The 13202-nt window shown below is 41.0% G+C and overlaps 1 protein-coding gene and 1 long non-coding RNA gene across 2 annotated transcripts; one reads left to right on the top strand and one right to left on the bottom strand.

Annotated features, from left to right (window-relative positions):
- Positions 1–1056: 1056 nt before the first annotated feature.
- LOC134026580 (uncharacterized) lies at positions 1057–4363 on the bottom strand. The gene is made up of 5 exons (XM_062469468.1): positions 4178–4363; positions 2062–3122; positions 1808–1890; positions 1574–1687; positions 1057–1430 (listed from the first exon to the last, which is right to left on the bottom strand). Exons 1-5 carry the CDS (start codon positions 4361–4363, stop codon positions 1057–1059), a joined length of 1818 nt encoding a protein of 605 aa, XP_062325452.1.
- Positions 4364–8426: 4063 nt separating this feature from the next.
- On the top strand, positions 8427–9043 carry LOC134026839 (uncharacterized). Its single transcript, XR_009931389.1, has 3 exons — positions 8427–8557; positions 8661–8793; positions 8896–9043. It is a non-coding gene; the product is annotated as an uncharacterized LOC134026839 (long non-coding RNA).
- The last annotated feature ends 4159 nt before the right edge of the window (positions 9044–13202 follow it).

The following is a 13202-nucleotide window of genomic DNA, read 5'->3' as shown; positions in this document are numbered from 1 at the left end:
AGTACATTTTCTAAATATTGCATTACTACTGCCACGGTGCTTACAGTACATTTATGTATAGAAATGTCCTACATGGAGTTATGAAAAATGTTTATGTTAATACCTTGGAGAATGTAAAAGGAATTGAAAGTAAAATCAAGTCATTTTCATCTTTTTACCATGTTGGTTTATTTAACATCTCACTTGCCTAACAAGTGCGTAACACAAGGCTTCACATGTTGTGACAAAGGATAATGCGTGGTGTCTACTCGCACTATATCTCATCGGACACAATAATTGGCTCACCACATGGGAAAGACACTCATTTCAAACACAGCAACTCATGACTCAATGACTACTCATGCTACAGTGTCAACATATCAAAGATATACAGCACAGTACTGCATTCAACATACCTCTCAAGTACTGCTCACTGAAAAATAACTATGTTACATACCCAAGAAACAATACCAAAACAATGTAATTAAGTAAATGATTTCAGTTATGAGAACAGCATGGGCATAGTTATATAACACTGTACTCTGATATATGAAAAGTAATATATAAATGATTGGTATGAAAACTAATTAGGCTGAAAATTAGGCAAACAGCTGTCATTCAAATCAAATAATGTACAACACTAGTATAATTATTATTTGTATTATTATTTGTGTGTGTGTGTGGTTGTGTATGTGTGTAAGTAGCACAGGACTTTGGGTATGTGGGTGTGTGTGTAAGTAGCACAGGACATTTTGTGTGTGTGTGTGTGTGTGGTTGTGTATGTGTGTAAGTAGCACAGGACTTTGGGTATGTGGGTGTGGGTGTGTGTAAGTAAGTAAGTAAGTCTTTATTTATATAGCACATTTCATACAAGAATTGTAGTTCAAGGTGCTTTACATAAAATCAATAAAAACAATAATACAAGTGATAAACAATTCAAACAAAAATAAAAATCCCAATAAGATCTCTGTTCAAGAGAGAAAACAACTTTAAAAAGTAGGAAAACCCTTTTGTGTGTGTGTAAGTAGCACAGGACATTTTGTGTGTGTGTGTGTGTGTACTGTACTGTACTTCAGTTCAATCAAATGTCATGAAGTCCTTGTTCAACTTGAGGAGAAGTTGATTCTCAAAATTCTGTGAATGAATTGATCCCCTTCTTGGGGTGAAAAGCAAACCGGCAATGCTAAAAAGCCTTTCACACGCTGCTGAAGCTGGCAGGGCTGTGTTGAGCTTTAGTGAGAGGTTACGCACAGCTGGATAGGGGGCCAGTGTATTCACTCCATCAGCTGTAGCGGCTAGGTATCCATCAAGTTGCTTACTTATCTCATGGGAATGTGTCTGCTTGACATTGGAGAAGAAGTCATCATCTTCATCAGAAGAGGATGCTGTGGTACCAGGAGACCGAAGACCTTCATCGTGTTCTGGCAGATGTGTCTTGATGTAACTAAGGCCTTGATTAGAAACAGCAGAATCACACCAACAAACACACATTTTTGTTATTATTACTCTGTAAGTAAGCAACTGCATAGAATCATTGTTGGATGTAAAGGTTTTTGAAAAAACAAGCAAACAAACAAAAAAACGTTTTCCTTACCAAGCTGTAGGACTGTGTCATTGCTGGTCCAGGAGGTTTTGAACCTTGGAACAAGTATGGCTGCTGCAATTAGCTCTGGCTCTGACATCATGCTCTCAAACCGCTTCCTCAAACCTTCAAGAAGAGCATCAACAAGTGGCTTGCAAAATCTGAGTGACGGTCTGGACTTTTCAAGCTTGGTTGTGAGGGTGGTGATTGTCGGGAGCAGCCAGCCCATCTGAACGTTGACTTCACCTTGTAGTATGTTCAAGGACTTCGCAACTGGACTCATGGTGGTGACATATTCCCCTAAAAAGGCTATGTCAGCCGGACTGTACCTAATAGAAACAGAAGAAAATAAACAAACACATATTTCAACAAAATGTATACAGAACCACTGTGCAATGCTGGACATTTATTAATTTGTTTATGTACCTACAGCAGATAATGTGGTAAGCATTATTCTAACAAATTAAGGACACAATTATACATTAACATAAGCTACTTACATTGGAACATTGAGTGCAGCACAGACCGTTCTCACAGACCCCTGTCCTTGGTCTCTAATGATTCTGACCACACGTTCCACGGCCATGAAAGACGAGTTCCATCGAGTTGAATTAGGCTGTACCAAGTGAAGCTTACAGTGTTCCTCTATAAGCTCTGCATTTTGAGGAGACCTCGATGCTTTATTCCAGAGTGCCTGACACTTAGAAAAGGCTGATCTGGACAATTTCTTGTAAGCTTCTGTCGTATTAGCCCAATCAACATCGACTGTGGAAACTAAATTTAGTAAGTGACATGCACACCGATGATGTTTTGGCAGCTGATACTGAAGCCCATCATCTTCCTCCAGAATGGCTTCCACATCAATGAGTTCCACCTCTTCTTCACCATCAGATGCATCACAATCTTCTCCTACTTCTTCTTCGATTGTGCCTTCTGCAACTAACTCTTCATTGTTATTTTCGTCCTGCTGACCAAAGACATGGAACGCTTTGACGAAATTCGACCCGTTGTCTGTTGTAGTTCTAACAACCTTTAGACTTATTTCATACTCTGCATGAATGTCGGTCAAAACAGCTGCCAAGGCATCGAATGTGTGGGAGCCCCTCAGTTGACGGCAAGCAAGGGCAGCTGAACGGCGTTCAAAACTGCAAGGATCGAGCCAGTGGGCTGTTACACCTATAAAGCTCCTTCTCCTGGCCGTCCAACAATCAGTAGTGGTGGCAATGTATGGTACCTTTTTCATTTCTTTCTTGAGACTTTCTTTCATTTTAGATGTAGCTGAATCAATGTTACGCCGCACAGTTGTGCGGGACATGACAGCACTTCTCGGTTGCAATTCTACAATAAGGTCTTGAAAGGATGGTTTCTCAACCAGGGAGAAGGGCTGGAGACCTTGAATGATGAAGCGGAGGATAGCCCGATCAACCGTCTTCTGAGACACCTGCTTGGTCTCCAACAGCTTCAGTTGCTTCGCCTTGAAGCCTGTTCCACCTTCTGATGGCCTCTTGCAGGCTGTTGAAGTCAGTTGACAGTATTCCTCCAGATGTGTCTCATGCCTTCTCTGTAAAACACAGTATAATATTTCAGTTTACACTATAAAAAACTAATAAATATTAGAAAAGATACCCATCATGTAGTCTACATAGCAGTATTATTAATTATGAAGTGCTGGTTGTTAATAATTTTCCAATGGCTCCAGTCTAACTTTTTAATTGGTTTTACTGGTGCAACTAACTTTAATTTACGGGGACCAGCAAACAGGGATGCAAACACATGTATAGTCAAAAAAGAGAGAGGTAATTGAAGCCCTCGCCCCGCGGCAAATATCCATATAATCAGGATGCTACTGAGGCACACACGCACACTGCCTCACACACGCACAGTCTCTAGGTCCCTCTCCCTCTCTGTCGTGCGCGCGCTACACAAATGCTAACGCGGTTTGGAGCACGTCTGTTTCGTGTGCGCGGTCTTGCTAGCTCGCTGTAGATTCCGGTAGAGCAAAGTATTTAGGTGCTTCTGTCTTTCTAACAAGTCCTGCAATATTAGGTCAGACAAATACAAGACTTTGGGTAGCATATCTCTCATGTATTCAAACACTATTGTAATCCTGTCTAGGCCAACTGAACTGTTACTTTTTAAAAAGCCAAATAGCCCCTTAGACTAAACTGTAGGGTTAGCTCTAGTTATTCACTCCGGTGAAACAACAGAGCTGAAATGCCCTGCTTGCAACTAGCATAGTCTACGACTGAACTAATTAGGCTTTTACTTTTGTATGGTAAAAAAGACGTTTCATACTCGATCTTAGACTAGAAAAGATACACTGTATGTTCTTTCTATTTGTCAGGGGCATGTCAAAACATGAAGCTGAAAGGACTTCAGTTGATTATCTGTGTTACACGATTAGCTTGCCTCGGCTTATGCTAACTATTGTCAGGCTAAAGTTAGCTATCTGAATGGCTAGCTACAGGTGGCAAATTGGCGGGTGCATGTGGCTTCGACTACTCAAACGTAACCGAGAATGGCTAGATGCGATAATGCAGCTTTTTACAATCATTTAGTGCACTTTCCTGTAGCTAGAATCTAGCTTAGAAATGTAAGGAAGTTGAATGTACGTACCTTGACATGCTTCCGCAAGTTGGAGGATGAATTCTTGTAGGCGGTGATGAAGTTCTGTTTTGGTAAACAGAGCAAACACTTGAAACGAAAACTATCATTCACTTGTTCGGAAAATTTAAATAGGCTGGCGAGGTGGGGCCACGGGTTAACACATTCCCGGGATGGACCGGCTTCGTCTTCTTCCATTGTTTCGTCCATGGTTAACGTCTCTGTTCTAATCTGACAGTTGACTTTGGCGGAAAACTGAAGGTGATTGCTGATTGGCTGTCCCAATCAGTGGTGCCTGCACAATCCAATCACGTTTGAGAGGGAAGCAACAAATTGAGGATTTTCTTTTTTTTTTTTGAAGTAACGGCTACTCACGGTTATGGATAGAAATGTAGCGGAGTAAAGAGTACAATATTTGCCTCTCAAATGTACTTGAGTAAAGTCGTGAGTACTCCCCAAGAATGATACTCGAGTAAAGTACAGATCCCTCAAAATTGTACTTAAGTACTGTACTCAAGTAAATGTACTCCGTTACTGTCCGGCTCTGCCTATAACCCATGGGGCCGGGGAGGGTGCGGCTCACCCCTTAGAGACACTCAAGGGGACCTCATTAGTACGTTGTAGCATGTTTCATTTGCATCCCCTTTTAGCTCACCTTACAGGATATTATACGTGGATTGTGTTAGATTGATATCAAACAGTTCTGTCTGAAGTGTTTCTGGGACAAGGTGGACTAGGGTAGTTTTAACTGCCATGAAGTAGCTCACGCTACAGGCTTATGCCCACTATATATAGGTGCTCATCTGATCTGTGAAGCCCTCTGTGACATTGTTTGTAAAGAGGGATATACAAATAAGATTTGATATTTTCACACTGCAAAAGGCCACATTTTTAACATGTCTACCATGTGGGGTAAAAAGGTTGCTGGTCTGGTTTTACTGTGGTTAAAAGTTTTACTTCAAGGGTAAATAAAAAAACGTCCTATGTTTTTTCTCACTAGCTGACCTGAAGCAGATGCACAGGCAGAATGAGGAAGCTTGGCTTAACCCCGAGACCTCTCAAAATAAAGCCACAGTCACCAGGCCCACCCAGAGAGAGGACAGACTGCCTCCCATCAACACACTCAGGTAGCCAGTCACTGCACCAGCTGGCACATTGCAGACAACCAATAATTTCACGTGAATGTAATACACATGTACACACAATGCATATGGCTGTTCTATTTTATCTTTGCAGGTTTTGCCCCTGTCCAGACCTCCATGTATGCCAGAGGAAATGTGTTTCCTAACCAGCCAACGCTTCATCAACTCACTGAACTGGATAAGTATAAGCTTTGCCTAAAACAACAGGTACAGTGTGATATGTATGGAAGCAAATCGTTACCAAAATTCAAATGCAAATGCATTTCCAGAAATGCATTTGCATTTTAAGAATGTGGCAGCATTATTTGACTCATAAATGAAATTAGTAATCAATCATCCTATTTGCATTTTAATTTTCTTCTTCAAGAGTGCTCAATCTTTCACTTACTTAAAATGAAAAAGAAATAGACATTTGAGATTTAATTTTCAAAACATGCCCCAGCAAATAGATACCAAAATTCTATTTGAAATGTAAAAATTGAAAATTAAAATGCATTTCCAGAAATGCATTTTCATTTTAAGAACGTGGCTGCAAAATCGTGACCACAATTCAAATTCAAATGCATTTCCAGAAATGCATTTTCATTTTCAAGAACGTGGCTGCAAAATCGTGACCACAATTCAAATTCAAATGCATTTCCAGAAATGCATTTTCATTTTAAGAACGTGGCTGCAAAATCGTGACCACAATTCAAATTCAAATGCATTTCCAGAAATGCATTTTCATTTTAAGAACGTGGCTGTAAAATCGTGACCACAATTCAAATTCAAATGCATTTGCAGAAATGCAAAATGAACGAAAAAGCATTCTGAGCGGCGCTCAGAGTGACGTCAGTAGCCGCTCTTCTTCAGCTCCCTGCTGACCGAGCTACCCATCTTGTTCGGTAGGGAGCGGTGTGCACATCTGCATTGCATTACATTGCAAATGTGCCGGGAAATTGATTGAATTGCCGGGTCTTTAGAGCAGCGTTCCCCAACCGGTGCCCACCGGTCCGCGGACCGGTACCGGTCCGTGAGTCATTTCGTACCGGGCCGCACAAAAAAGAATTTATAACATTATTTCCTTTTAATTGATTATCAGAGTCTGAAAGACGTTTTATTCTGAAAAATGACCTGATTCTCTCCTTCTCCGCGGGCCTTTTCCCCTGAGCAAAAAAGCTCTGCAAAGACGTGTGTTTACTCATTTTTTAGCAAGTTTGTGGGCTTTATTGAACGGTATCATGCGCGTCTCTTATTTTCTTAAAATGAAAATGCATTTCTGGAAATGCATTTGAATTTGAATTGTGGTCACGATTTTGCAGCCACGTTCTTGAAAATGAAAATGCATTTGAATTTGAATTGTGGTCACGATTTTGCAGCCACGTTCTTAAAATGAAAATGCATTTCTGGAAATGCATTTTAATTTTCAAATTTTACATTTCAAATTGAATTTTGGTATCTATTTGCTGGGGCATGTTTTGAAAATTAAATCTCAAATGTCTATTTCTTTTTCATTTTAATTAAGTGAAAGATTGAGCACTCTTGAAGAAGAAAATTAAAATGAAAATAGGATGATTGATTACTAATTTCATTTATGAGTCAAATAATGCAGCCACATTCTTAAAATGCAAATGCATTTCTGGAAATGCATTTTCATTTGAATTTTGGTAACAATTTGCTTCCATAGATATGGTTTGGGATGTGTTATGTTTACATTTCAAGACCCTGGCCTCTTGTGGCTGTAGGGTCTTGTAGCTTCAACAAGCCATTGTTTTGAAGGATGTTGTGTACTGTACACAAACACACACACAGGTACATGATGTTGTATAACAAACTGTTTACCTCTCGGGCCCTGCCCAGATTGAGGAGAAGCACCTTAAGCAGGCAGAGGAGAGGGAGAAGCTACGCCTGGAGGAGGTGAAGGAGGAGAGGAGGCTGGCAGAGCAGAGGGCTCAAATCAAGAGGGAGTTTAACGAGAATCAGGAGATCCGAAGACTCAAGGAGATGAAGGTCAGCTGGGCACTGATTGGCTAAGAGGGATTTGGCAGAAATGAATGTTTATGCGTTTGCAATATACAGTATACAACTTATCTTATTTGGACCACACACTCTTGAATAACAATGCTAAACAATCTTGATAGTAGAATTTGATTTTTATGGTGTGGAAACACTTGACGTAAGGGTAGATTTTAAGCGAGTGTAACATATTCTTATGACTCAGCTGTTATTAGCTAAGTAAAGTTTGGTCTTCTTGCAACAGAAAACGGACAAAAACAAGGAGCTGGTCCATCTTGCAGAGGAGCAGAAGAAGAAAGCGGTGGAGAAGAAGAAAGAGCTGGAGGAGGAGGAGATTGCTGCTGGGAGGATGCGCTATGAGAAAGAGAGACAGGCGCGCATTCAGGTGAGAGGACCACAAAACTTTATTAGAAAGATTTGAACAAACAGAAATATCAGTATGATCCCCATCTTACTGTCTATCTGCAGGTGCAAAGGGAGATCTCGCCCCCCATCCCCACCCTCCAGAAGAGACACAGGACCCCCCAGTCCACCCCCAGTCCCCCCAGCATGGACAGTAAACGCCCCACCACCCCCCTGTCTGTAAGTTACCCGCTTGCATAAACCATAAACGTACTATGGAGAACATCATATGAAAACAGGTAGAAACAGATGTCTCTGTCCCCCACAGACACCTTTTAGGAGTGTTCTCTTTCAGGAGTGTTCTTTGTGACTCAGCTGTTATCAGCAGAATACAGTTTGGTCTTCTTCTGCAACAGCAAACGGCCAAAAACAAGGAGCTGGTCCGTCTTGTAGAGAAGAAGAAGAAGAAGACAGAGCTGGAGGAGGAGGAGATTGCTGCTGGGAGGATGCGCTATGAGAAAGAGAGACAGGCGCGCATTCAAGAGGTGAGAGGACAACAAAACTTTATTAGAAAGATTTGAACAAACATAAATATCAGTATGATCCCCATCTTACTGTCTATCTGCAGGTGCGAAGGGAGATCTCGCCCCCCATCCCCACCCTCCAGAAGAGACACAGGACCCCCCAGTCCACCCCCAGTACCCCCAGCATGGACAGCAAACGCCCCACCACCCCCCTGTCTGTAAGTTACCGCTTGTATAAACCATAAACGTACTATGGAGAGCATCATCTGAAAACGGGTATAAACTGATGTCTCTGTCCCCCCCACAAACACCTTTTAGAAGGTCTCTTTCAGTGCCCCAGTCCCAGACACCCTCGGTCCCAGCTGTTAGGAAGGAGCTGGGAGCTGCAGGTAACTCACACACAAAAACACGAAATGTTCCATATAGCTGGAACCAACACATTGTAGATTATTTGTAACTGGTATGTGATGATTGTGTGTGTATGTGTGTCAGGCTGCCTACCAGAGTACAACAGGGAAGTGCTCTGTAAGTTGACTGCAATCCGTAAAAAGCTGCTCAGAGAGCAGAAACGGGTGAAGGGCCAGATGATGCGCTCAGAGTGAGAGGAGCTGGACTCACTTGACAGGTAACACCCTCCACTACTGGGGCACTACTGCAAAGTTTAGGGGAGAGTAGAACAGAGTTTGGTCATTAAGTATGAGACGCTAAATCTCTCTATGTGGCTTAGGATGGAGGCTTCCGGGGAGCCTATCAGACTTCCAGATGACTACATCCTGTCAAGGTGTGGTCGAAGAGGGTGGACCCAAAGAACATGGGGAAATACTGACACACAAACATGAAGACAAGAACGTGACAAGGACTGTCAAAGGGAGCAACTATATCACACACACTGATGATGGCTTAGGCCGAAACGCGTCTGTTAAATAAACTGCTTACAAAAAAGCAATGAGACAAGCCTGAGAGTGCGGTTTTTTACTTTAAGTTAATAGTCTTTTTCACTCGCACCCTAAATCGCCTTTATTTTGGAAGTAGAGCGCGCCTATCCTTACAAAAAGCAACTATATACACACACAGAAGGACCAAACTAGACAGGGGAAACTACGACAACGAGAGAACTGACTACAACAAACGAGAAAGCTGAAAACCTCACACTTGACAAGGCACAGACACAGAAAATCTGACCTCCAGGAAGACTGGAAACACTAGGGAGCAAGGAAAACACACGAGGGAAGACCTGGGGCAAGACCGTGGCCGTGACACATCCTCCAATCAGAGTCAGCAGAGCGGGCCTGGGAGCGTGAACGCCACAACTGGACCAGGAGACTTCCGGCTCTGAAGCAACATTGAGGCCGTGGTGACAAAGCTGGGACTATTGCTGACTGTTTACGAGAACGATACTCCGATCACTCCGTGTTCCGATCACTGTACAATGTTTTTTGTGTGCAACCGAACTCAGACTTGTGGACAGAATGTGACATAGGAAAACATCTCGGCGTTTAGGGAAGTTATCCATTTTCTGTAAATAAGATCTAAATAAGAATACCCCACCCCCCTCTTTCTTTCTCGTTGGCTTTCTGAGAGTAGTGTCCTCTAGACTGCAACCTTCTTTACCCTCTACGAATCCATTAGATCATTATAAAAAATTCCCAAGTGGAGAATAAATGGCAACTCTTATCACATCTGGAAATGAATTGCTTGTTGAGGGAATTAAAACTAGCTTGTATAGCATCATCATTAGACCTGCATAATTTGACATCTATTATTTACATTTGAATGTCCATTTTACGTGAATTGCGTTTGTATGTTTCAGTTGAAAACGTAGTGGACTGAATAAAAAAAGGTCCACTGTGGGTACTTATTTAGTTGGTGTAGCCTTACTGAACCTTGTCTTTGTCACACAAACTCATTACATAAGACTCAAGATTGACTGGACACAACTTTTATTTCTACCATTATTTCCCTTCCAGCAAAGTCATTCTTTTGCTTAAACCATTGACAGATTTCCCCTTGTAATATTAATACAGCATAACAGAAATAGTTCCACTGTAGTATTTTTGGATGACACACACATCTCAAAGCATTTAGGGAATACACTGAGGTTATATACAGGCTTTTATTTCAGACCATTCTTGACAAAGAATTGTAAGATGTACTGAGATCAAATTCTTCATAATAACCATCAAAATAAATTACAGCTACAGGAGTGTTACTGATCTAATCATGTTACTTAGTATTGATCACTTTCCGATGTAACTTATAAAAATAATTTATGAATTGTGTAGGCGGGATACAAATGTTTACTAAACATACGAACGAAAGTTAATGACCATGCGCGATTCACACACTGTCTGTTATTTTGTAGCCTAATAATATTATCCCTTAGCCGAAATATTAGACATTGTGATGATATTATTCTGTTAATTAATGTGACCAGACGTCCTCTTTTACCCGCACATGTCCTCTTTTCGAGACCTAAAAAATGCGTCCGGCAGGGATTCCAAAATTGTCAGAGATTTTGCCTCGTCGGATATTTGTGTTTCTCTGGGTCTTTCACAAACTATTACGCCCTTATAAGTTTTGGAAAGGGTATCTCCCTTACGTTCCACCTTCTTGCGCGAGCTCTGACTGTAGAGTCCTGTGGTGGAAATTTTGGAATACAGTTATAATGTGTGTGTTTTATATATGAGGAATGTGTTTAAAAGTTGGTTAAGAAGCTTGATACAGTGAAAGTTGATTCAACTCATTTGGCAGAGATGCCACCTGTAGTTTTATAACACCTAACTAGGAGACGTGAAGTCTAGGGACGGGAAGTCTGGGTGACCTGGGAGAGTTCTTGTCACCTGGGGAGGATGAGACAGCTGGTCTGGAGACAATGTGGATTCAATTGTATTGTTATTGTGATGTGAGGGAGCAGTTTAAGATAGATGAACTGATCAAGCTGCTCTGACCCTTCCTGTTGCATGGGTGGTGTTAATTAAATACTTGTTTGAAGATGTCCACACAAAGGACAGTTGACCATTTGACTGGTCAACTCCTGTGGCTTTAGTATCTACTGGTTTGGGGAGAGATGCCACATCAAAGAACTGTGGGACACTTGGTATGGAGTCAAACTGTCACTGAGTAGTGCTGACCAATCACAGAGACCGCCATATTGATGGATTGACCATCAGAAGAACCATTTGTTCTAAGTTTATATAAGGCAGGGTTTTAGGGTTGTTCTTCATCACTCTTGCGAACGACCTGTGGCTAGCACCTCCTTCGTAATGACTGATCAGCAAAGCTTTGTTTAATATTACGTAATTGTATAATCTAAATAAATTGTATTAAAACCACATCTCTTGACTACTCAGATCTACACAGTGCCACTTGAATTTCCACCATTACATTTGGTGGCCAGTACGGGTATCCTCGATTGGTCTACGGCATTCAGCAGGCGGCTCCCCTCGGCGAATTGATCTTACGGCAAAAAGCCGCCTTTCCTTCCGCCATGCGTGAGACAGCAGGGCCAGGGGGGGCGCCCGTTGGACGTTTTGTGGCTGACGCGGGATCTTCAAAGGAACCGGTGAGATATTCTTGTTGGTCACTGTGATATTGAATTGTCTAGGCTAAATGTGTGTTTTTTAGGCTATTGTCAATAATTCGGTTAAGTCAGTAATTGGGCAGAGGTAAAACTGTGTCCTGTACGTGTAAAGTCGTACGAATTAATAAGGTAAGGTTGTTGAACCTATCTTTTACGTGAAAGTCGTAAAAAAACGTCTGCAGAAGTGTGTCGACGGACACACATAGAGGTAGTGTTGTTGACGAACACACATAGAGGGAGATAAATTCACATGTTATATCGTGTTATGTGTCTTTTTGAGACCCTAAGGATTAGAATATGTTGGGTTAGTGATAGTTTGAGAAATTGTATTGGCTTTGGTGGTCATAACAGTTCTTATTTATTAATGTGGCCTAAACGTGATTCTAAGTCCCGAGAGAAAAGTATACTAGTGAGGTAATCAGCTGAGTGTTTACAAAGGGTTTGAGTCCCTGAAGGTGAAGAAAAAAAAAAAAAAAGAAAAGTTAGGATGTATCCTGAGGGATTTTCAAAACAGAGGTTTTAAGTTTGCAACGCGCGTGTTCATTTTTTGTTTTATTTGCAAGTTATGTTTTTTGAAGTTAAAAGAAGTATGAGTAACTAATGGTGTCTACTATTCAAGCTATATACAAATTAAAAAAATCTAAATTTTAATTATTTTTCAAAATTTTAATTATTTTTCGGTTTGAATATTTGTAATTTATGATTGTGCAGTTATTTTCATTGAAAGTTGTGAAGTCGGAATTTAATTGTTTTTAGAAAAGAAAAGGGGTAATTGTGTCTTTATTTTCCGTCGTTGGTTATTGTTCGTTTATGGATTGTTATTCTAAAAAATGAATGGTCTGGAGGCAGAATTGACCTGTCCAAACATCGATTACATGAAACAAAAGTATGGTAACGATAGTTTATTGCAAATGCAAATATGGATCGATAAATGTGGATTTTCGAGTGTGGGGTCGTTTTGTTTTAATGACCTTATTGAATTGTGAAATAGGTTCGTGGAGAGAAATAGATACACAATTTTTTTAAGTGGAGAAAATAATAGATTTTAGCCTGATTGGAGAGCTTTTTCTGATTGGATGGAGATAGGTCAGATGTCTTCTGACATCTGCCATCTTTCCTATATCTAGGAAAAGTCAAGAAAGTAGGATCCTGGAATTTGTTTATAGATTTGCTTTGGATTCCCGCAAAGATTGCGGCTTGTGCTTTGACTTGCAATTGCCTATACTTATTATTTTGCGTTTCAAAGAAGGAGAGGTTAAAGTCCTCTCCGGTACAAAGGGTTTGAGTCTCTGTTGTGTTTGGAATAAATGATGTTGTGGGCTATGTTGGTCAAAGCGAATGCAGAGCGTGTTGACATGCTGTTGAAAAACATGTAGGCCAACACGAATTGCTAGGTATGGTCAATCCAAAATGCGTGCTTTAATTGTGGGAATTTGAGCAGAATGTATGTGAAT

The sequence above is a fragment of the Osmerus eperlanus genome, chromosome 9, assembly GCF_963692335.1.
Source record: "Osmerus eperlanus chromosome 9, fOsmEpe2.1, whole genome shotgun sequence".
NCBI classification, from domain to species: Eukaryota; Metazoa; Chordata; class Actinopteri; order Osmeriformes; family Osmeridae; genus Osmerus; species Osmerus eperlanus.
This window is presented reverse-complemented; position numbering and strand designations above follow the sequence as displayed.